General features: G+C 44.8%; 4 protein-coding genes across 4 annotated transcripts; 1 reads left to right on the forward strand and 3 right to left on the reverse strand.

Moving 5' to 3' along the window:
- Positions 1–1,576: 1,576 nt before the first annotated feature.
- On the reverse strand, positions 1,577–3,888 carry LOC129595517 (zinc metalloproteinase nas-1-like). The gene is made up of 8 exons (XM_055492559.1): positions 3,730–3,888; positions 3,533–3,651; positions 3,366–3,456; positions 3,173–3,299; positions 2,933–3,111; positions 2,513–2,749; positions 2,283–2,420; positions 1,577–2,104 (listed from the first exon to the last, which is right to left on the reverse strand). Exons 1-8 carry the CDS (start codon positions 3,797–3,799, stop codon positions 1,974–1,976), a joined length of 1,092 nt encoding a protein of 363 aa, XP_055348534.1. The 5' UTR covers positions 3,800–3,888; the 3' UTR covers positions 1,577–1,973.
- A 6,321-nt stretch (positions 3,889–10,209) lies between these two features.
- Positions 10,210–11,891, forward strand: LOC129595570 (5-hydroxytryptamine receptor 2A-like). Its single transcript, XM_055492618.1, has 2 exons — positions 10,210–11,063; positions 11,568–11,891. The coding sequence occupies exons 1-2, from the start codon at positions 10,269–10,271 to the stop codon at positions 11,847–11,849; spliced, it is 1,077 nt and encodes a 358-aa protein (XP_055348593.1). The 5' UTR covers positions 10,210–10,268; the 3' UTR covers positions 11,850–11,891.
- An 872-nt stretch (positions 11,892–12,763) lies between these two features.
- On the reverse strand, positions 12,764–17,480 carry LOC129595536 (cathepsin B-like). Its single transcript, XM_055492580.1, has 7 exons — positions 17,352–17,480; positions 17,024–17,285; positions 16,781–16,902; positions 16,490–16,697; positions 15,356–15,492; positions 14,357–14,829; positions 12,764–13,394 (listed from the first exon to the last, which is right to left on the reverse strand). Exons 1-7 carry the CDS (start codon positions 17,426–17,428, stop codon positions 12,880–12,882), a joined length of 1,794 nt encoding a protein of 597 aa, XP_055348555.1. The 5' UTR covers positions 17,429–17,480; the 3' UTR covers positions 12,764–12,879.
- Positions 17,481–20,010: 2,530 nt separating this feature from the next.
- Positions 20,011–22,767, reverse strand: LOC129595537 (cathepsin B-like). Its single transcript, XM_055492581.1, has 6 exons — positions 22,472–22,767; positions 22,146–22,407; positions 21,767–21,888; positions 21,485–21,687; positions 20,923–21,411; positions 20,011–20,465 (listed from the first exon to the last, which is right to left on the reverse strand). The coding sequence occupies exons 1-6, from the start codon at positions 22,639–22,641 to the stop codon at positions 20,011–20,013; spliced, it is 1,701 nt and encodes a 566-aa protein (XP_055348556.1). The 5' UTR covers positions 22,642–22,767.
- Positions 22,768–23,642: the final 875 nt, after the last annotated feature.

Below are 23,642 nucleotides of genomic sequence, written 5' to 3' on the forward strand. Positions count from 1 at the left end.
TATTACGGCGCCCCGCTGCGTTTAAGCCGAATAGATGCTGGTGGACCGGCCCATAGTTACCGGCGTTGTGCAGTCCGGCATGTCAGAGATCGTCCTCGGACATTTGCGCCGTAAAAACAGAACGGTGGTCAGTCATGGTACGCAAGCCGTAAGAGTACAATTAAAAAAAATATTAAAAGAGCCTGTTCGAAGGCGCTTTCGTTTCGATATAGCGGTTTTCGGTGGCACCGCGTCGAGTTCCGAGGTTTAGGCCTCGAGGTGCGCCTGGACACGAAGGAAAGGTACCGGGCGCTGACCCGCATATAAACTCTTCCAGTATCATAAAAACTGGTAGATAACGTTCGTACGACAAATAAAATTTTGCTGTAAATCGTATAATGCAATGCACAGAACTTGCGAAGCCGATATATCGATACGCCTTTCCAAAAATTTCAAAAGTTAAGACAATCTGACCAAAAGTCACACGCTCAACCTGTGTTTCCGCGTTTCAGTTTATCATTATTTCATTTACTTTGTTTCATAATTTCCAGGCTTCCGCTCTGTGTTTCATGCCTCGTGTTTGATATCTCCCTCTGGAGATCAAGTTATGTGTGTTACACTGTTTCATGTTTCTTAGGTTTACGTTTCATTGAATAAGTAGTTCATCTTTACACTGACTTGCGCGCGGTTAATATAATATCTGCTCTTCAAGATTTCGTTATAACATTCGCTTCTATTAAACCGTGCAAAATTAAGCGGACAATCTCCCGCTTTTTTTTACATGCCTGTACCACCTATGTGTTTTTGCAATGGATAATACCTTCAGGTAAAATATGCACTCTGCTCCATAATAATAGGTGCTTACTTGAATTTCAAAATAAATACGGTAATACATGTACTTACTGTCATCTCGTTTAGTCGTTATGCCAAACAACAATATAAACATTAAATTATGCTAAATTTATCTGGATTTATAGAAAGGTGATGTACGTGATAGTGTGCAAGGCTCGGAACGCCATTGATTGATCACACGGCAACTGATTTTTGACCGCCTTATGGAAGTTTACAGTTTTAAATTAAGCGTTTCCGTATTTAGCAGCATGGGGAATATCTGCGCGGTAATCCTGATGTGTGCTTAGAACGGAACCGTGATGCTGATCGTTCGACGCTGATCGTTTGGAATAAAACTGTATATAGTACGTAAATCACTTTGGTGCCATATTAAGGCTCACAATTTTTTGTTTTCCGACGTAAGACAAGATACATAGATTAAAATCTGTAGCGATGACACACCGGTGGAATTCTTTGTTAAGTCGTCGTATATTACGTGATAACTACATACGAAACTGTTTCTTACCACTGTTTCTTACCTTAACTACATACGAAACAGAGGCTGTTTCTTACCTTCTGGTACAATTATGTCACACCCAGCTGTATTTACAGACTATGCGACCAAAAATGGACTAAAAATAGAGCTGCGTACATTTTCATGTGGGGTATACTCGGTACAAGAACGATTTGCACGCTTATGTTTGCTCACGTGCGGCTTGAAGAAGTCTATCAATACTAATTCTTGTGATACTTGCAACAGTTTGCGTTTAATCATTTGGCAGTCTTATTTCACACATAGCTCCCCAATCGGATGTTGCCGATACAAACGGTTTTCACGCCAGGGTACAAGTCATTTGGGCAACCAAAATCATAAAAATGTGCAAAAAGGTGGTTGACATTGCGCGAAAGCAACCGTTTCCGTTTATGCATACGAATTTTAACTAAGTATCCGGTCAACTTATAGTTCCCAGTCTTCCTTAAGAACCTGCCAAGATTTCACGGTAAACGGTAACTTGACCGTAATATGTGGTAGTAGGTTAACGATTTGGTGGTCTCTTAATTGATCTCGTAAGCCGTTGCATCATCACTTGCATGGTATGGACATCCTATGCAACTGGTGGCCAAAATGATGAGGGCGCCATGCTACTAATTGTCCGCTGTTTTCACTGTATCCCCACTGGAATTACACCACCCTCCACCCTCTGAACAATTATCTTCGCAGTTCCAACCTTATTTCCTTGGCTGTCCACTATCCACGGGTCTTCCAAGAATGACGGCCCGTTCTGGAGATTTTCTATTAACGAAACGCAAGTGTAACTTTGTAGTTTTATAGCAATACTCGTATCAAATAATCTGTTCAGTTTTTCGATGCGAAGAACAGATCTAGGCGCAGACCGAATGCCTGGCACGGTGTAATTACACACTGCTTTGAGAAACTATCGTCCCCCTTTGTAGAAGCGCATACACCTTACCAGGCACTCTGACTCTTGGCGTCGTGCGGGGCAACGTTGGTCTCTCTGTTGCAGTCAGCAACGATGAAGTGGCTGAATTCGTCAACGGTGATGCGGTTGTAACCGGTTTCACTGTTGTGGCCTGATTGTCCAGTAGTTCTGACAATTGCAGCGAGCAACAGCTTGGTTAGTCACAGGCAGGTATGTTTTCATACATTATCGATCCCAGTAAAATTGATTTTAAAACAAACCTATGAAGCTGCTTGCCGCGGCTGCCGAGCATCCGAACCTTCGGTGGATTCGGGTGACATCCAGCGGGCTCAGGTTGTCATGTTGACCAATTCTGGATCGCCCAGATGTCGGGACAACCGTGGGAATTTCGCTGTTCCTTGCAAATGCGTTGAAAGGGTAGTGCATAATCGATTCATAGTCATAAGGAAGTCCATACGTGTTACCCGATTCATACTTTTCAAATTGATTTTTAGCACCTGCAAAATGCAACTTTACAGATGCTAAACATGGATATTTGTGGGATATCCATGGATATTTGTGGGATGTCCATGTTCGTCCATAGGCAAGTTTATCTGTATTGGTTAGCCCGTCACCTTGATCGTGATTGTCGCGACATAGCTTTATAGTATTTATCTGTATAGTCGCTGCTGGTACAGCACCTTCGGCTATGTTCTGCCAGATAATGGTGATATAGGTGTCTCTGTCGGCGCGTGACTGCTCATGAAGGAATCCGAGGGCATGCAGTATTTCGTGCTGAACATCGCCATGATGCTTCAGACAGCCGGAAGCCAGCGAAATTTGTCGCCGTCCTCCAATACGTCCAATACTGGACATACATCTGAAGGCGGAATCAAGCATGAGCACTAATCTGGAAGATAGCCATGTGAGCTTGATTTTACTGTAGACTTTTCTGGAACGTTATATAATCGTCTTCCGTGGTCCGGGGTCGCACTTCCTTTACGCACTTCCCAGTCATGAGGCTGATTATGCTCATGGATTCCAGAATAATTCGCGTCTCTTGAACAGCTAGCAAATAGATATAGAGCAAGAAATTTAAATCGGACTGTTAACATGCAGTGCTTTAGATCCTACTCAATGTGGCGAACTGTTTCCGGGTGAATTCGTACGGGATGGTGTTATTCGGCCAGAAAAGGACGGCATCGTTCATGGCGTTGGCTGCACCCTGCAGCATTATTTTGACAAGAAATACTTAAGACAAAATTTGTCTATTGAGGAACGCCAATGAATGTTGCTCGTACTTGCATCTGCGTTGTCTCGATCCCCACAATGTCGCCTTCCGCTAAGTCACTGTCATATCGCTCTGGATCTGCTCCGTCGTTTTGCGCTAGGATATCGGGATGGATAAAATCGCGCCAGTCTAAATATAAAAAAAACATCTAACGTTGAAAAGCACCATTAGTACAGAGGTTCTGGTCAGCAGAATGGTGCAACGTACTGTTCGGCAGCGCGCTGGAGCCTGCCGGTGTCCAGAATGGGCACAACGCGACCGCAGCCAACACGAGCATCCTGTTAACGTTGGCAAGTACAGTTGCAATTGCACTTGTCTGAAAAGAGTCTGCTCGACTTCGCAATCTGGCTGATGCAGCGTATCACGAGCCGTGTTTTAGCTTGGACAAAATTGCTTGTGGCCTTTGCGACTCAGCTGCATGGGCTGCTCGCTAGGGGGCACGAAAACCGGTATTTTTTATTATATGCATAACAGAATTTAATGTGCGATCCTATAATAATATAATACAGTACTCTGGTGGTCTACTTACATGTTCGTATGACATGCAATGGGCTTGACAATTTTGGTTGTTTTCCTCTTAGAAGACACGGGCGTTGAACGAAGCAAAAATTAATTTAGCATTCTCGCTTTGAGCAGCTCATTCTCGCTTTGAGCAGCTCATTCTCGCTTTGAGCAGCTCATTCTCGCTTTGATCAGCTCATTCTCGCTTTGAGCAGCTCGAATACGGATCTTAATTTTTTAGCACTGTAAAACCGTGTATCCGTGTACTGTATGTTAACTGTAGTGACCTTTAGCAATATTTTGATTGGAAACTTTAAATATCATGGGAAACCCCGAAGACGGGGACGACTCTCATGTGGAAGATTTATCTCACCTACAGTATGTTGATCTGATCAAGAAACTATCCGATATCATTGACGAATTGTACGACAACCTGCCATCCAAAGGTTCCAAGACCAAAATTCTGCCGATTCTGACCGATAACCAGGAGGCGTTGAAGCGCATTCCCTCCCTGCTGAAAGACCATCACATTCGCCTGTATGAAAACGCCCTGAAAACGGAGACCCAGCTGAGCACTGAGAAGGAACGTGTGATCCAACTGACCCGCGCAAATGTCAACACTGCCGGTGCTACCACCAACGACTACGATACGGCAGAGCCATCCCGCCAGCGAGCAACCTACGCCAAGGTGGTCACCAGCTCCAGGCCGCCAAACCAAAAGAAAGTCCTGCTGTTACAACCTAAAGATGCCGCCCCGACCAACCGTGCCCGTAAGTCCGCCAACGAGATGGCTGATTTCTGCAAAACTCTGACCGAAATTCTACCCAATGGAATGGAAACTGCTAACATCACCCATATGAGACCGGCATCAGGTAAGTCAGTACTGGTGGAATTCAAAAGCGAAGAAGATGCTGTGAGAGGAGAAGCGATGTTTGGTGAACATTCAGACAGACTTGGTGTGTCTATTAAAAAGCCCGCTTCCCGAAAATACAGAATGATCGTACGTAAAGTGCCAGTTGCCTTAACGGAAGATGAGTTTTTACGTGAGCTTTCGTCAAAAAATTTGCCAGAAAAAAGCGAGGTCAAAGTGGTAACGTTTTTGAAAAGTAGACGTGCCGATCGTAGTACTTGTGCAGTTGTTATCGAAGTTGACCTTGCGACAAGAAATAATTTGCTAAACGACAGACAAACTGTGAAATTAGGGTGGTTTCTGTGTCCCGTTTCTGATCATTTCTATATTCCTCAGTGCAAAAAATGCTGCGAATTTTTCCATGATGAGAGAGATTGTAAAAACAAGCCTTTGTGCGTATTGTGCTAAAGAGCATTTGTCAAGTGATTGTAAAGAAGATGATAATTTCGCTTGTGTGTGCGCCAATTGCCGTAAAGCCGGTAAATCGTCAGCTGAAAATATGCATTCGGCCTTTGCACACGACTGGTGTGATGTCTACGTAGATCTAAAAAGTTCGAAAACCTTTTACAGTAGCTATCGAAAAAACGAAGTAAGATCCGGGAACCTATGAAAGCTGATCCAACAATCATTGTGAAAGAAAATTCTACCTTGAAACCTGAAGTGAAAATTTCTAACCGGTTACGTAATGCTTGTACAGCTAAGATCCGTTATTCCAATGTAAGAAGTGTTAACAAAAAAGACAGCGAAATAAAATTTTTTTGTTCCGAAGCGGATATTATTGGTCTAACTGAGATTTGGGACGTTGATGAATTTGTTGATGAAAAGTTCGCGGATCTTCGTTCTTTTAACGTTTTCAGGAAAAAGCGAGTCGGTAAAATAGGTGGCGGAGTTGCATTAATTGTTCGACAAAACCTTAGACCCTTTAGGTTAACAGAACTGGAAACGGATACTCTTGAAGCAATTTTTGTTAAAATTTCTACATTTCTCCTGAAAAAGTTCAATCAACGATTCCGATCCTGTTACAGCATCTTGAAGAAAAAATTCCGGTTGTTAACATGTCTAAATTAATTATAATTGGTGATTTTAACATGCCAGGCAATAACTGGTTGAATATGAAAGGTCACTCACAAGTTGGCGATGATTTCATTTACTTCTTAAATGAATTTTCTCTAAGCCAAATAATTAATTTCCCAACTCGTGAAACAAATTGTTTAGATTCTTGCGTGCTTTCCCCTAAGACGTGCGTGGCATACGTGAAGCCAATCAATCCACCGTCAGTCAAATGCGATCACATCGCCTTTGAACTCTCCATTTCAGTGAAACGTAAAAAGTTTGTGCCGTATATGCCGCCGCGATGGTATATCTCGAATGCCGATGTACAAAATTTCGTAACTGATTTAACTGAGATTAACTGGACTGACCTTTTGAAATCTTCGAATACCAACAACCGTGTAGAAAAGTTCGAAAAAGTATTTATTGAAATTGCTGAACGATATTTCGTTTACAAGAGCGTAAAAGTTCGCGGCACCATTTTCTATCCGATAAACATAAAAAAGTCAATTAAACGGAGAAATAAAGCTTTCAAAAACTATCGTGATTTTATTACCTGCTCCAACGAAGAGCTAAAACGTCGCCTCAAATCAATATGGAAAAATTTATCGAGAAAAGCTGAACGGTTGATATGTAAATTTGAACGTTGGCGCTTGACTGACGCTGCCACAGCAAGTCGTAATGATCCTAAGAAGTTTTGGCGTTTCGTCAAGTCTACCAGTAATAAGATCGGTATTCCCCCACTAAAGCTAAATGATGGCAATTTTGTTTCTTCTGATCTCCAAAAAGCATCTACGTTAAATCATGTTTATGCTGAATCTCAGGGACCGTGCAAGGAACACTGCATAGGGTCAGGTCTAAATTTGAGTATAGAGAACGAAGAGCCGGCTGTAATATCCGAGAGCATGATCTATTACCATATTGCACGTTGTTCGTCCACGTCTTCTAGTGGTCCTTTTAAAATCACTAACACCTTATTGAAATTAGCTGCTCCAGCGATCATCAAGCCGCTAAAAGTTATTTTCGAAGGCGCTTCAAATGAAGGTTGCTTTCCAACAATATGGAAAAAGTCTTTTATTGTCCCCATTCCAAAAAACTCGAAAGACCATACAAATCCGAATAATTATCGCCCGATCTCCATGCTAAGCCCTTTATCAAAAGTTTTTGAACGATGCATAGACGAGCATATTCGTGAATATCTTAGAAAACACCTTAAATTAACTGACCACCAGTTTGCTTATCGCGAGAAACGCTCGTGCGAGCTACAGAATTTCTGGCTTATAAAATCTGTTAGTGACTTTGTCGAACGTGGTACCGATGTTCATGCCATATTTCTTGATTGCTCGAAAGCATTCGACAAATGTGACCATGAAAAAATTCTGCAAGCACTGATCAGATTGGGAATCTGCAGTCAGGTAGTTCACATAATAGACGATTATTTACGAAACCGTGTCCAGTGTGTTATTATAAATGGTAATGTTTCGGATTTTTTGAAGGTAACTAGTGGGGTCCCGCAGGGTTCTGTCTTAGGACCATGCTTGTTTATTTGTCTGCTAAATTTCCTTTCTTTTATTCTTACCCACGGCAGCGAACTATTAATTTTCGCCGATGATATTGCTGTTTATCGCCCAATAATAACAGAAAGTGATAAGAATGCGTTACAGGTTGATATCGGAAATGTAAAAAATTGGGCCGATGAGAATAAACTTTTCTTTAACGTTAGCAAAACCTTTCATGTCTGTTTCTCGAAGAAAAGGTCACTTACGAGTACGCATGAGTATTTTCTTGATGGTACTGCAATAGAGCGCTGTGAAAGTGTGAAGTATCTGGGTATCGTTGTAGACCGCTCATTAAAATGGAAGGAAAATACGGACGCTGTCGTTTCGAAATGTAGAAAAAGAATCCGTTGGATAAATTTTTTATTTAAAAGAGTAAATTCTGCTGCCCGCATTCAGTTATTTAAATCCTTAGTGCTACCTGTCTTTGACTATTGTTGTTCTGTTGTCCCTCCCTTTCATAAAACCAGCCGAGATAAACTTGACAAATGTATGGAGCGATTTCTAAAAACCGTCCCTTTGGGCCATAGCGACTTTAAAGGTCAATTAAATGAGTTAAATTGGGACTGTTTCGAAGTTCGCAGGATGAAGAAATGTCTAATCCTCGCCTACAAATTAATATTTTGCCGCATCCCGCTTGGGGAGAGATTTTATCTTCCATATGAACACGATTCCGCTGGTTTTGTTTCTGTTGCAGGTAACACCCGGTCCGTACACCGACTCCTAAATCACCCGTATCCAATTCGCCCAGCCCCGACAGTGCTTTGCGGAAATTCGGTAATACCGTCGCCGGAATCCTTTGTTCATAAAGTCTGTAAGCTATGGAACGAAATAATCTTACCGAAAGAATCCTATTCTTCAGTCAACACCTTCAAGGATGCCCTCGACAGAGTCACCTGGAGTAAACTGCAGTGGACAAAACTGCAGCGGACTAAGAAAAACTGCGATACCGACCTGTTGTACTAGATTATCAATTATATAATATTTCTTCTGACCACGAACGGACCTCTGACGACTGCTTCCACTTTGTTTATTGTTTGTCGGAATATGAGCATGTACCACGTAAACGTGTAATGACCTTTTACAAATTTTAAAACTTTTATTTTTGATAATGTCGACTTTTGTTGCTTTTGTCTCGAGAGTCAAATGCTTTGAGGGGACCGTGTCCCGATGCATAAGACAATAAATTCAATTCAATTAATTTAATACTTCTTAATTTAGCACAAAAATTGCATTTGTTAATATTTGACCATAACGCTATTACGAAACATCAGGTTTTAAATCCATAACAAACAAAATATGTTCACGTAATGGCTTCTCTATTATACGAGGCGAGGCGTATGCATAAATCTGATTTCTTTGACAAAAAATTCTTAAGCGCTTCTCATACAACAAATACTGCAGCGATCGGAATCAAAATCATCAAATTAAACCCCACAGACTATGTTTACGGAAAATTACACACTTTCATCGCGCAAACTGCGCAGCAACCACTAACAGCCTAAAACTGGTACGTTCATAATTATAAATGGATTTGTTATGAAATATCTCGTATACAGGTATCAAATAAGCGAACCGATATTTTACGCCTTTTTCTTTGTTACGATGTATCGCCTTCAATAGCATATCTACTCGTTAATGAGTAATGACGTACGCTAACAATAAGTACTACCGCAGACATTTCTGGCCATTACGAAAAAGCACTAAAGCAAGATAGGAAAGCGTTCTCTTTGTTGGATTACATGTCGGAACTGGAGGATCTGATGCCACTCATACCAGTGTGCTTAAAAAATTTCGGGGTTCCGGTTAAACAAAGCTCTCTTGGTAAAGCTGTAATGCTTAATCACAATCTACGTTAATTATCAAGGTAAGCACGGTAAAGTGTAAAGCAAGAAGTGCAGTGTAAAGCAAGCGTAATGCTTATCGATCCTTCCAGCTCGCATAAATTATCTGGAAGTCCCTTGTTAAAGTCAGTCACCACTTCCTTTAAGTACTTAAGTCAATCTGACAAAAATCAAATTTATTCCGAGATGTTGCACCATAATGGTGTATGTTTAGCCGGAAATGACGCAGCAACACCAGAACAAGAAAGCATGAGAAATTATGGATCGTTTCTGAAGAATTTTAATGCAATTATGACATTGGTAAGCGTATCGACTCACGTCACATAATACACCATTTTTAATCCTGCAAAAACGTGTGCGATTCTTCCTGAAACACAACCGCCGATGACATCAACATCAATCGTATCGTTATGCAACGGCAGAACGAGCACCTCCGCCGTACTCTCGGGTTATTAACTTTATAACTGCCGGGCATCTCTCAGCCCGAGTAATTGCGCGCTCTTACACCGGGTTAAACAGGATGGATTGATTGAGGCTCAGGTTTAATTCCCGGGTGCATCCCGCTATCGAGTAAATCGACCCCTACCGCCCACACCTCTATCCGCTGTCATTTGCGCGCTGTCACTCCGGTGCTCACTATAAAACACACCACTTATGGATTATTAATTGCCGGCCCATTGATTTCCTTTTGCGCGCGCTCCTCACATTTTGTTTGTCATACCGGCGCCATCGTTAATTTCTATCACTCCGATCTTCAACCGTCACGATTGATATTTACTCTTCCTGCCAAACACGACGAATTCGTCTTCCGGGATAATTCTCGGATTAAGCACGCCGGTATCTTCATTGACATTATGCACGAAAACACAGAATTTCTCGTTTAAAATGCCGGTGATAAATAGCTGTAATTTAACAAACGCTAATATTTCTTTCGCGCGCAACTGTTCACCGGCGATTAATGTCACCGTTCCCGCGATTATTTCAACATGGTATTTCCCAGCGGTATCCCGCGTGATTCTCTGCATCCTCCAACTAACGCTAAACATCGCTATGCTGTCAGCATTCATCATCCGCAAAGACCTCCGCACTTCCTTCACCGTGTACATAATTTTCTTACTATCCAGCAACGTTTTTTACGCTTTATGCGAGCATCCTCTGGAGATCATTCGCATCAGCTATTCCGCGTGGTGGCTGCCATCCGGCGCGTGTTCCTTATACCTATATTTACTGTGGGTGTCCTGCGCCGTCCCCATGCACACGCACGTGCTCATCACCATTAACCGCATTTGGGCCATCGCCTTCCCGCATTCCTACCGGCAACATCATTCTTCTAAGGTGGCCTGTTTAATGTGTCTGGGGAATGTTGTTTACGTGCATGTGGTGTGTTTACCGCTGGTGATGCTGGATCAGCTGCGGTATGCGGTCAATGCGGAAAAGTACGGCTGCTCGCTGAATTTCGATGTCAGCCAGGTGAACGACTACGCCAGCACGGTGCAGTTTATTGTGTACGATGGACCGATTGTGTTTGTGGTGTTGGCCTATCCGTTTCTGTATTATAAACAAACGCAGCGGCGGAAGATTGGGAGTAGTTGGAGTAGTGGGCGGCCCAGTGTGTCGCATCGCCGGGAGAGCACGAATCCCGGGGATGACGAGGAGTTGGGGGAAGTTGGGCAGAAAAAGGTAAATAAATACGCGCACGTCATAATTATAGAAGCAGTTATAATACAGTGTGATTGCAGCTGTTTGCATATACGACGGAATGGTAAAACTATGTGTGTCGGCGTTGATCTCCCACACAAACCGGTTTTTACCTACGTAATACCTTGGCTAATAATGTTAACCAGATGAACCAATTTCGCGCGTACGTCTTTTTGCTTCAGAAATAAATTCCTGAACATCGATTTTGTTTAACGTATGGATTATTGAACAGGCGTAGTAGCAATCGACATATTGCAGAGCGTTTACGATAGTCGAACATTTAATGCAGTTTCTCGTAATTTAAGACGCAGTTGTATACGCTATACGCTTTGCTGGTCCAATAATTTGTTTCTCTCACGATAAGCACGTTCCGTGTATGGGCAAAACATTGAAATTTAATTAAATTTCCATGAATTGCTTAAATTTGGATGAATCGCTTAACGATATTCCCGATGACTAATAATTATTAATTTTTATGTTTTCCAGACTCAGATAACGAAGACGATTACGACCGGCAAGGAAGCCTCGCGGCCCTTCGTCGTGCTAACGTTGTTGACAATTAGCGTGTTCATTTGCTGGACTCCGGTGATGACCTTTTGGACCATTACCTGCTTCGTCTCCCTGGATTCAGATATGACAGTGTTTAGAAATTTTGCCGTTGTGCTGTTCGCTTTACAACCTGTGCTGGATCCGATCCTGTTTGCTGTTAGTTTGCAAAGTTTTCGCACGATCGTTGTTCGCGGGTTGAGCAAACTGACGAAGTGTTGATAGCGCAAACGATCTACAAAATTGTGGGCAACGAAATCAAAGTGATGTTACACAGCTGTTCGTTCGACATTTTTCTGCCATGCAATAAGTAACTCCCGTACAGCCCATAAATCTGCTTGGTAAAGCCGGAAAATGTAATGAACAAAAGTTTTTTAAAAGAATGAAAATGACGAAACTGACAGTTTCCTAAAATTGCCGCTCTGAAGAAAAGGAAGCGCACACGCTAAAATAATAAATAGCCAATGCAAAAATAAAAGTACTTATTATCTGCTCAAAAATCACCGGCTTGGCCAAATTTTCTATCTCATCTCCATAATATATGCCGTGCTTGTGCTGAAAGAATCATGCACCATGCAGTTTATAAGTTAGACATTCATAAGTTTACGTACATAAATACTCTGTACACGATCTGCGTACGTACAGACTACGTACGTACATACTCTGTACACGATCCTTTTACCTTCATTACAATAATCGATTATCGTTTGGCGATAGCCCTAAAGAAATGTCGAAATAGGTCACTAAATCAAAATTCAATAGCCAAAAACCTAGTGAGTGCTTCTTCCGATTCTGCAACACGGTCATCATGCAGTAACTGGTTAGTGTGCAGTAATTTTTGGCCGGTGACAAAATCCCGGCAGCTGACATGACAACCGGAACATGTTCACATGAATGCACTTCACATCAGTGTACAGGCTGTTACGGACGATCATCTGCGTAGTGTGTACAAATGTTGTGTAGCACCTGCGCGTTAAGGAAACTGAGTACAACTGCAAATCCAATAAAAATAGTTAGTCTGTAAGTTATTAAAAATTTACGTCATGTTTTTTATGTTTGTTTAGAAAACGCCAGCAAGTTTCGATCCGTAACAAGGGTATTTAGGCGCCTTTAACATGAACAAATTAAACGCGTTTTCTCGATAGCATATGCAATGACAGCGGCTGCACCATGCAGAGAATGGCATTCCCATTTCCTACACAGCAAAACACCATGTGCATGTCGAAATGCATGCCGCCCGCAATTATTCCGTTTATTTAAACACGAATCCGGAAGCATTAAAACTATTCAGACAAGAAATAATTCTCGTCAATTTAGCACCAGACAAAATCACTAGGCGGTGCACACTGCGCCTTTCCGTGCGGAAATCGAACCACATCCCGGGCGGACAGGTCTGCACGGCCTGTTGCGGAGGATTGATGTTAGACCAGCAGTAGCACCAGTACGGCTGACACAGCGCCAGTCCGTACCACGTGTACGCCCCGCCCCGTCCTTGGCAGTTGGCCAGGTTGCAGGCTTTGGCAAAGATAGCTGGTGGAGGCGACGGCCATGACGCGTTGCTCAGGGGCGCCGGTGCCTTCGGCGCGCAGAAGGTGGCGTTGGGGGCTTTGCACGACAGCGTGGATTTGTCGAAATACTGACCGACATCGCAGCGCTGCCACGTGGGCACTTTGTTCTGGCAGTTGCAGTAGTTCTTGCTGCACGGACTCAACTGGTAGTTGCCACCGGCTTTGTCGAAGCAGAACAGAGGATCGCAACGGTCGTAACCTGAAAAATGTTGACGTCAAAATTTATTATTCTTTAGATACTCCTATGCTTTTTTCAGGATAGCATAGAAAAGCTGATCATAGCAAGCATCTAATAAATAACCAAAACATGGGGAAAACCTAATTATACAGTCCACTACACTTGTAGATACGTCATACCACACTCGTTACAGCAAGTCTGAACCAAAAATAAAAAGGGCTGTACATGCTAATTACATAAGATAATAATACACCTAATAAATTTTAGCTTAAGTACGGCAACAATGCATAGAATTACATGGAAACCACCAAAACCTTTAAGTAATAATTACCATACTGTATATCGGATACAAACTAAGAATGTACCAAATTGAAGACCTAATGCAATATATATAAATAAATTATGTGTTACGAGTATGGCTGGGTGAAGTACAGTTTGTATGGACAGCCTTACTGTGACGTAGTTCGCAACGGAAGGAAGTGGCCAGAAAGTATCAGCCAATTAGTAATGTGCTAAGTGTACTTTGATCTCTCATAAAACAATCAATAAAATGTTGACTTATGGTTTGTCTATGAGTGCTTTTGAGATGGAGGCGTGTTCTCTCGTCTTTCATATTTTGTATCAAAAATCACTGATGATTGCTCGAGGGAGAAGAACTTCTTGTGAATGAATTAGTATCATCTAGCATGGCTAGCAGCTCTGGAATATCTTGTCGGGAAAGTGTTCTCTGAATAACGTCTTAGCCTTGATGTTGTTGCACTGTTAGCTTGAATGAGTTTAGATAAAGGTCATCGTGATTAAGGTTGATTGGGTTAGCGTCAGCTTAGTTGTCATACAGCCGTTAGGTCATACCACCTCAAACATCAACTAACACCTATCAGTTGACAGATGCCTGATAAAATAATACATAACAGACGCCGAAAAAAATGCAAACGCATAAGAAAGCCACTATAAACTATGTACAGAACTAGAGATACACGTACCAGCAGGGCGACCGGCTTTGGCGGGCGTTGTGATCGGCGTCGTCGTCGTTGTGGTCGTCGTCGTGCTGGTCGTCGTCGACGGCCCGGTGGTGGTCGTGGTCTGCAGCGCGGTCCCCGCCATCAAATAATCCTCAATTCCTAAATGGTTAGTTCCCCGGAGGAACTTGAAGAACCCCCCGATCCCCCATCCAGTCCCCCAGGAATTGGCCACCAACCAGTAATCCACCCCGTTCTCCGTGCCCCAACCAATCAACTTGACGGCGTGCCCGCCTACCAGGCCGCCGGTCACGTGCTGGTACACTCCAGACTGATAGGAGTACAGATCTTGATACACCTGAATAACCGTCGTCATAGGCCCGTTGGACATGAGCTCAAACTGGATCTGTTTTATGACGGATTCGTTCTTCACGGACACCGCAGGCCGCCGGTGGGACCGCTTGTGAACAGGTTGCCCATACCGTAATAAGTTCCACCTGCAGATACGAGAGTGAGAATGAAAGGACCAAAGAAAACTGGACTGGTAAAATAACAAATACGTTTTTTGCACTGCGGACATTTTTGCAATATGGATTCGCGTAGCGGACACCAGACACACGGGATTCTCCGCGACGTTCCCCATGACAAAAACTTTTCAAAACTTGTTTACGGGATAATTATGTAAGGGCGGGCCGCCCCGCCCTCCTGAGTAGCTATTCGCTGTTTCTGGGGATTTTCACCCCGCACATTTCTGCGCTGTTTTGACGGACCTGCAGCACAGTTGCACTGGCTGCAGGATCCTTCCTCATTAGTCTGGTGTTGCTGCGCCACGGTGCGCATTAGATTCGGCAATAAAGCCTCATCCGGGTTCACCGCTGTTCGCTGTCGAGGATACGCGTGGCGCCCATACGGCCCCGCGTTATATGGTAGCAGATCTGGCTATCGTTTCCAGCTGCGCGCGCTCGTCGCGCCCGCAGCACCTCTGAGTTATGAACCCCATTTAACCCCGGGGTGTGGAGCTACATTCCCACCCCCACGCGGAACGTGATGGATCCTCCCAACTGACGGAGATGGACGCCTCCCGCGATGGATTCCTCCTCAGAATGGACGGAGATGCCTCCCCAGAATGGACGGAGAAGCCGCGGGGCGAGAAACGCCTCCTGCGATGCCGCGGAGCGAGAAACGCCTCCTGCGATGCCGACGGCGAACGCGACCCGGACCAGCGGGAAACCAGAACGGATACACCGCCAACAGCAGCACCAACTCCGATCCCAACGGCACGGATCGACCACCAGCACCACGCCGAGAATTCCCCCACCAAAACACTGCCCGAACTTCCTGGGACGGCGACATCGCCCCGGACGGAGCAGTGGATTTCACCGCGGATTTGCGTGCTTTGTTTTTTTTGCAGGGGTCACGGGCCACATAGACCCCAAACCCCTGCCCAAATTTCCCCAGAACGTGACCTTTCCCTTGCTGAAGAAACCACGGAATTTACCCGTTTCCGGGTTGGACCCTGGATCTGGCGCGACAGTGCGCTGACCCAGACGGTTGACTCGGACCGAACCGGAGCCGACCTGACCCGGAACCCAACCTGAGCCGAACCGGATTTGAGCCGACCAAACTGGAACCGAGCCGACCGGATTAACCGCCCGAACCGGACCGGCGGGGGGTGCGGATCCTCCGAATCCTGGGAGATTTCGCTCCGAGGACGTAGCGATGCCTGCAAAAGGGGTGTAAGGGCGGGACGCCCCGCCCTCCTGAGTAGCTATTCGCTGTTTCTGGGGATTTCCCCCCCGAACATTGCTGCGCTGTTTTGACAGATCTGCAGCACAGTTGCACTGGCTGCAGAATCCTTCCTTGCGAGTCTGGTGTTGCTGCGCCACGGTGCGCATTAGATTCGGCAATAAAGCCTCATCCGGGTTCACCGCTGTTCGCTGTCGAGGATACGCGTGGCGCCCATACGGCCCCGCGTTATAATTAGCGCTTTTGTACAAGCTTGTACACGAGATTATTAAAAAAATAAATATAAATAAAAAACTGCGTTTTAACGTGGAAAAACGCAGAGAATGCCGTTTCTCTGGTGTTCGGTGCGCCGGCTCGTACGCGAACCCATATTGTGATAATGACCGGAATGCAAAAAACCTCGAAGATTACTTTACCAAAAAATTTATCTTGCGCGTATGTCCTAGTGAATGTCGGATTCCAGCAGGAGCTGTTGCAGCTGGTGGAGGTGGTAGCGGTCGCCACTGCAGTGGTGAATGCCTGGTACGGCATGCAACCCTGGTTGCTGCCGTAATCTCCACCGGTGACGAGGCCTTTGTTAATGAACATGGTGTACGGAACGTCCACATAGCCACCGTTACTGCAATCAGGACAACGTTGTTACCACGTACGTATACTGTCGAAAAGGCGGATGGTTAAAATTAACTAAAATTCTTTAATTACCACAAATTGGCGCTCCCGCCACTGCACACTAGCGGGTCCTGTACAGCTAGTTTCGCGTAGACATTTTGTCCAGCCGATGCGATGCAGATACGGTCTGAGAGCACGGACACTCCGGCATGAGCCTACACAGAATTTTATAAGTATGCCACATATTAATTCAGGTACTTTGTATAAAAGGAGAACGAAAAAAACCAGACAAAGAGTAAAATCAAACGGTAAATAAACTTTCATCAATTTACACACCCAGCATGACCCGCACATGCCTTGATTGCGAATCTCCTGGATGCTTTGGCAGTTGGGCCAATTAAGCCGTGCATCAAACGACGGTGGCAGACTTAACCGTGACAACGTCGATTCTTTGCTGGGGATTTTACTTGGCTGTTTACTGATTTCGTCCATGGACCGGCTTTGGCTGCCGGACATTTTGGCCAGTGTGGCCATGTCGTACTCCGTCAAACTGGTCGGTCCGGCTTGCCATGTACTAGCCGGCAAATTTTCCACGTATCTGATAATCCCAAACCATGTTTAATTATTTCATGCATAACCACTCATAAAAACAGTTTTCGCTTACTCGATAATATCATCATGGCTGTTTTGCGCGGAAATTACCGCTAGGAAAACCGGGAAATAAAGTGCGATTTTCCACATAGCGCTGCCGCGTTATTTGAAGGGTTTCCGAAAAATCCGAAACTGATTCCCCATAACTGGAAAAAGCTGGAAATCACGGGACATTAATACCGTGTTTCCGTAAACGCCAAGAGGTCCTGTGTGATGAGTGAGCGTAATAAATGCCAGCGATGACGATGCGCTATGGTTTTATGAGTGCTCCTTAGTTCGGCTTAGGTAGCAGCAGTAACAGCCGCACCGCTCGTGTCGACCATTCTGATAAATTTGTCGTGCCTTGTTGACTTCGTCTGCTACGTGTGCGGTTTCACTCCACTCCAGTAATCCGTCATGTGAAACGGGAAATTGGCTTAGAACACAGAAACTTCGCTTCGCAGTGATTATACTGTCACTGCCGGCCGTTATACGTACACGGTACACACAGTAAAACACGCACTCAATGTACTGCACTATATTTACTGCAGTACTCACGGAATGTGGCAACTGGCAATTCGGTAACAATTAATAATGCTATGTACTTGGTAACGTCCTTTCTACTTTTTCGTGCTACCGGTCGTACTTCTTACCTTAGTCGTTCAGTTAGCTGGGTGCTGCCAGCATCAAATGTAATGTTATTAAAGCGGTACTTACTTATAACGGTATATCTGTATGCTACACATATCACAAGTCTCTACTCCATGTATTAACTTTTTACATCGATCAGAATTGAATCGTTAAAGAGTGGCGTCGGTAAAGCGATGGTGTTTTTTTCAAATCCACTAAGAGATTTAAACACGCGTTAAGTATGGTTTCATTCCTTGGTGGCTGACGAGAAAGCCAAGATGGATATATAAGATCCGAGCGTAATTACTTGATGTGTATTTGCTGCCAGACAGCAATTACTCCATTTGCCAAGGTTTCCTAGGAATATTCATTTATTGAACGATTTCTTAGGTACTGTAATCAATCATTCGAATCATGCGTGTTTACCAAGATTTCGATGCTAAATTTTTTTCTGTGGACGCCGTTGCTTGTTCAAGTACTTATGATATTGTACTTCAATTCTCAGATGAACACCATGGGAAATACGGACGAGACCGGGCGTTTCTGGCGGCCATGGTTGTCGGTAAATTCACCCGTCTCTTGCACGTTGCAATTTTACCGAGAATCCGCTGTTAAATATGTTATATTCAGTTTTAACTTAAAGCAGACCCTTTTTAAAGGTATGATTTGCATCGGTTTTTTAGCAACACGCCATGAGTATGGACGACCCGAAAAACGGTCAATCTGCTTTTAGACTTTTCCGCCCAACCGATTCCACCCCGGACTGCAAGATGAACGTTCGCCATCGCACTGAATGGCGACCTAAAGGCAGTAAAGCATGGTTTCGCCCGTACTGCGAAAGGTCGTTTGGACGGCACTCCACGGCTCTGCGACATCTGCTGGGTGCACAAAATGATCAAACCTTTCCGTGCCGGATATATCGCGAGTATCAGGACTGTGCTATGACGAAGCTGGGAGGACGAACTTACGAAGGGTGGAGGGAAAGTGATACAAACCGTATGATCCCACTGCTTCCCAAAGATGTGGAAGAAGGTATGCAACTGCGTTATACGGCACAACACCAGAATAAAGTGCCAGTGTCGCACGATTCAGCCAACAGTTTTAGAGAAAAGGTTCCACTGACGTCAGCGAAAGGCTCTAGCATTGCCGAATCAGCATCACGTAAGCGTCGCTCGTCCAGTGCTTCAGTGGAAATACTGGATGTGGTCCAAAGATCGCCAGTCACGATGAAGAGCATGCAGCGTTTACCGGAGCTCAGTGCGGTTCAAATGTCGATGGAGCCGGGCGACAGTTTCCTGGTTACGGTCTACAACGCTGACGGTACAACAGCTGCCCAGGTTACCGCATCCGCAGTTATATTTCCTCTTATGGTTACCGTGGCGAGACAGTCAGCGTTCCTACCGTTCAATGCAGCCGCAGAGCACCATCTGCCTCGCCACACAGCGGAACACGCAATGAACTTTAGGGGTTTTCAACTATGAAAAAGAGCAAAATTTCCATCATAATCACAGCTTTCTGGTGACTTGCTAGTGCGTGTATTGAGTTTTCTAATGAGTTTGTGAAATGATGTTTGTGCATTGTGTACCTTTCACCGGATGGTTAGATTGTGCAGATTGTGGAAACATAAAAGTCTGGCACCACCTCCCTGCAGTGATGCCAGACCATTACTTCAAGAATACTCAGATTACCAAACTTACTTTGTCCATACTTACTGTCCATGCTTACTTACCATGCTTACTGGGTACAGCGATGTATGCTGGGGTAGCACAAGCGTCGAAAGTATAGGAAAAAGGGTACTGCGTTGTACAGCTTTTAATCTATCGTAGTGAAAAGATGTATTAATTATTATCAGCCTACATAAATAATTATTTGGTTTGCGTCACTTTACATCATGCTCTTCGTGTTTGTTCAGAGACCGCCAGGGCGACAGCACGACACCATGCCGCTCGCAACAGGTGTATTACCAACTGCAAAGTCTGCAACTAACCGTTTATTCGGACTTGCAACTTCAAGCTTTGAAATTAACACAGGTACAATAACACCATAAGAAACTTTTCACCGATTTAGCACCAGACAAAATCACTGGGCGGTGCACATTGCGCCTTTTCCGTGCGGAAATCGAACCACATCCCGGGCGGACAGGTCTGCACGGCCTGCTGCGGGGGGTTGATGTTGGACCAGCAGTAGCACCAATACGGCTGGCACAGCCCCAGTCCGTACCACGTGTACGCCCCGCCCCGTCCCTGGCAGTTGGCCAGGTTGCACGCTTTGGCGAAGATGGCTGGAGGGGGCGACGGCCAGGACGTGTTGCTAAGAGGCGCGGGGGCCTTCGGCACGCAGAAGTTTTCGTTGGGGGCTTTGCACGACAGCGTGGATTTGTCGAAATACTGACCGACATCGCAGCGCTGCCACGTGGGCACTTTGTTCTGGCAGTTGCAGTAATTCTTGCTGCACGGACTCAGTTGGTAGTTGCCACCGGCTTTGTCGAAGCAGAACAGCGCGTCACAACGGTCATAACCTGGAAAGTTTTGGGGGCAAGTTATACTTTCAGGAAACGTTTTTCAGGAGGACAAAAAAGCTGCTTGAAAGACACCAACACCAGTATGGTGCGCAAGATTCGCTCTGAAGCTGAACTGAAAGCCAGCCTATTTCTGCTGTGACAGCATTATGTAAATACTAAATACTGCATTCATTGTATTATAGTCAGTACTTGACACTGTTTGCAGTCTGTAACCGAGTTCTTTGCCACGAGCGTTCAATAATAGCTATTTCTACCGTTCCCACATAAAGCAACGTAGATGATTACAAAAGTATTGACAAGTTGTAAGCAATAAATTAGTGCATTGTATTACCCATCGCTTAATTTACTCGGCGCAATTTGCGCCGCGTGTGCCGGTACCATAACACAGTCACAAATGACCAACGAAAGCTGCTTTATTTAGTAAAGGTGGCCGCTACAAACTGTTAACACGTACCAGCTGGGCGACCGGCTTTCCCGGGCGTTGTGAACGGCGTCGTTGTTGTTGTTGTCGTTGTTGTTGTTGTTGTCGTCGTCGTACTAGTAGGGGTCGACGGTCCGGAAGTGGTCGTGGTCTGCCGCGCGGTTCCCGTCATTAAATAATCCTCGATTCCCAAATGATTACTTCCCCGGAGGAACTTGAAGAACCCTCCAATCCCCCAACCAGTCCCCCAGGAATTGGCCACCAGCCAGTAATCTACGCCGTTCTCTGTGCCCCAGCCAATCAATCTGACCGCATGCCCACCTACCAAGTTGCCGGTGACGTGTTGGTACACACCCGATTGGTAGGAGTACAAATCTTGATACACTTGAATGACCGTCGTCATAGGCCCGTTGGACATGAGCTCAAACTGGATCTGCTTAACGACGGATTCGTTTTCACGGATGTCGCAGCGCCACCGGTGGGACCGCTGGTGAACAGGTTGCCCATACCGTAATAAGAGTCACCTGCAGATAAAAGCGTTACGACGACTGTGACCAGGAAACATTTGGACTGTAAAAATAACTAATCACATTACCAAAAAATTTATCTTGAGCGTACGTTCTAGTGAACCCGGGGTTCCAGCAGGAGCTGTTGCAGTTGGCGGAAGTGGTAGCGGCCGCCTCAGTGGCGGTGAAAGCCTGGTACGGCATACAGCCCTGGTTGCTGCCGTAATCGCCACCAGTGACGAGGCCCTTGTTAATGAACATGGTGTATGGAACGTCCACGTAGCCCCCTTTACTGTAATGGTACATTCGAGTCATGTTGGCGCATTTACTTCTCAAAGTATTTATAGGTCCACTACAAAAATTACACTTACCACAAACTGCTGTTCCCTCCACTACACACCAACGGGTCCTGCACAGCGAGCTTCGTGTAAACGTTTTGTCCAGCCGATGCGATGCAGATGCGGTCCGATAGCACGGACACACCGGCATGCGCCTGCACAAAATGTATGGGTGTGACCTAATTTTTAACCCGCGAAATCCGTTACAGTTTATGCAACATAGAATTCGTACATGAGATTAGTAATAATTAGTTAATTAGAAAACAGAAAAAAAGGCAGCCAAAAATATACCAGAGTTATACTATCATGTTGTAGAAGTCAAATAAAGCACATGTACTCGAAAGCTTCTCTACATGCACTGGATCAGGATGTACCATACGTAAAAAGCGCAAAATAGAATTGATTTACTCACCCAGCATGACCCGCACGCGCCTTGACTGCGAATCTCCTGGATGCTTTTGCAGTTGGGCCAATTAAGCCGCGCGTCGAACGACGGCGGCAGACTTAGCCGTGACAGCGTCGATTCTTTGCTGGGCGTTTTGCTGGGCTGTCTATTAATTTCCTGGAGCGACCGCCTTTGGGTGCCGGACATTTTGGCCAATGTGGCCATGTCGTACTTCGTTAGGCTGGACGGTCCGGCTTTCCAAGTACTAGCCGGCAAGTTCTTAACGTATCTAGTAATCCCGAACAGTACTAATTAATTCCTCTTAAACAATAATCCCAACAATTTTCGCTTACTTGATAATATCATCATGGCTGCTTCGTGCGGACATAACCGCTGAGAAAACCGGGAAAATAATCGCGATTTGCCACATAGCACAGGCAGATTGCCGAAAATGGAATGGTGTCCGAAAATTCCAAAAACCTGATTTTCCATAACTGGCAAAAAGCTTTAAATTACCGGGCATTGATATCACGTTTCCGTAAACGTGAGAGGAGATTTTGATGAGTGCGCGCAAAACAAAGCCAGCAAGTATGCTGCATTACGATTTCATAAGTTCTTCGGAGTTCGGCTCAGTAGTTGCCGCACCACGCGTGCCGGTCCATTCGGGTAAATATCTTGTTGTGGCTGCTAACGTGTGCGGTTTCACTCCACTTCAGATATCTGTCACGGGAAACGGGAAATTATCTTTGAACACAGAAACTTCGCAGCAATCATGCTGTCATCGCCGACCGTTGTACGCTGAATGTATTAAACAGACACTCACTCAGCGTATTTGCTGCTGTAATCGGAATGTGGCGGTCTCCAGATTCTTCTAATAATTATTATTTTTCCTGCTGCACTTGACAAGTCGCGTCACGACGTATTGGTTACCAGTCGTACAGATACTTCTTACATAATTCTGTAGGTCGTTCTGTTAGCTAGCTGTTGTCTGCATCAAACGAACAGCAAAATTAATAGAGCTATACTTACTGATTACGGTATATACAGTACATCATAACTGTACCGTAGTTGCGTTAATTTTTTATATCGAATCTTACTCAAGCCGTTACAGAGAGTTACGTCGCTAACGCGATCTTGTACTTTTAAATTCAATAATTCATCAAAAGATTGGAATCGGAGGACGTATTAATATGGTTTCATTTTTTGGTGGCCGACGAGAGAGCTTAGATGGAGTTACTGCATTCGAACCTAACCGTTACTTGGTACGTACCTACTGCCAGTCAGCAGTCTTTTGTCCAGATTTCTTGGGAATATCCATTTATTGAGAGCGCAATTTCTGTCGAGAAATCCATTCCTATGTTGCGATTTTTCCGAGAATATGTATAGCTCTCAAGTGAACCCTGCCCTTGTTAAGTAATGATAGATTTTGGTGTTCTACTTTTCAGGTGAACGTCAGGTGTAAAACGGACAAGAATAGCGGTCGTTTCTGGCGCCCGTGGGTGTCAGTAAATCCACCCGCATCTT

This window comes from Paramacrobiotus metropolitanus, unplaced genomic scaffold, assembly GCF_019649055.1.
Source record: "Paramacrobiotus metropolitanus isolate TYO unplaced genomic scaffold, Prichtersi_v1.0 Parri_scaffold0000079, whole genome shotgun sequence".
In the NCBI taxonomy this organism is placed as follows: domain Eukaryota; kingdom Metazoa; phylum Tardigrada; class Eutardigrada; order Parachela; family Macrobiotidae; genus Paramacrobiotus; species Paramacrobiotus metropolitanus.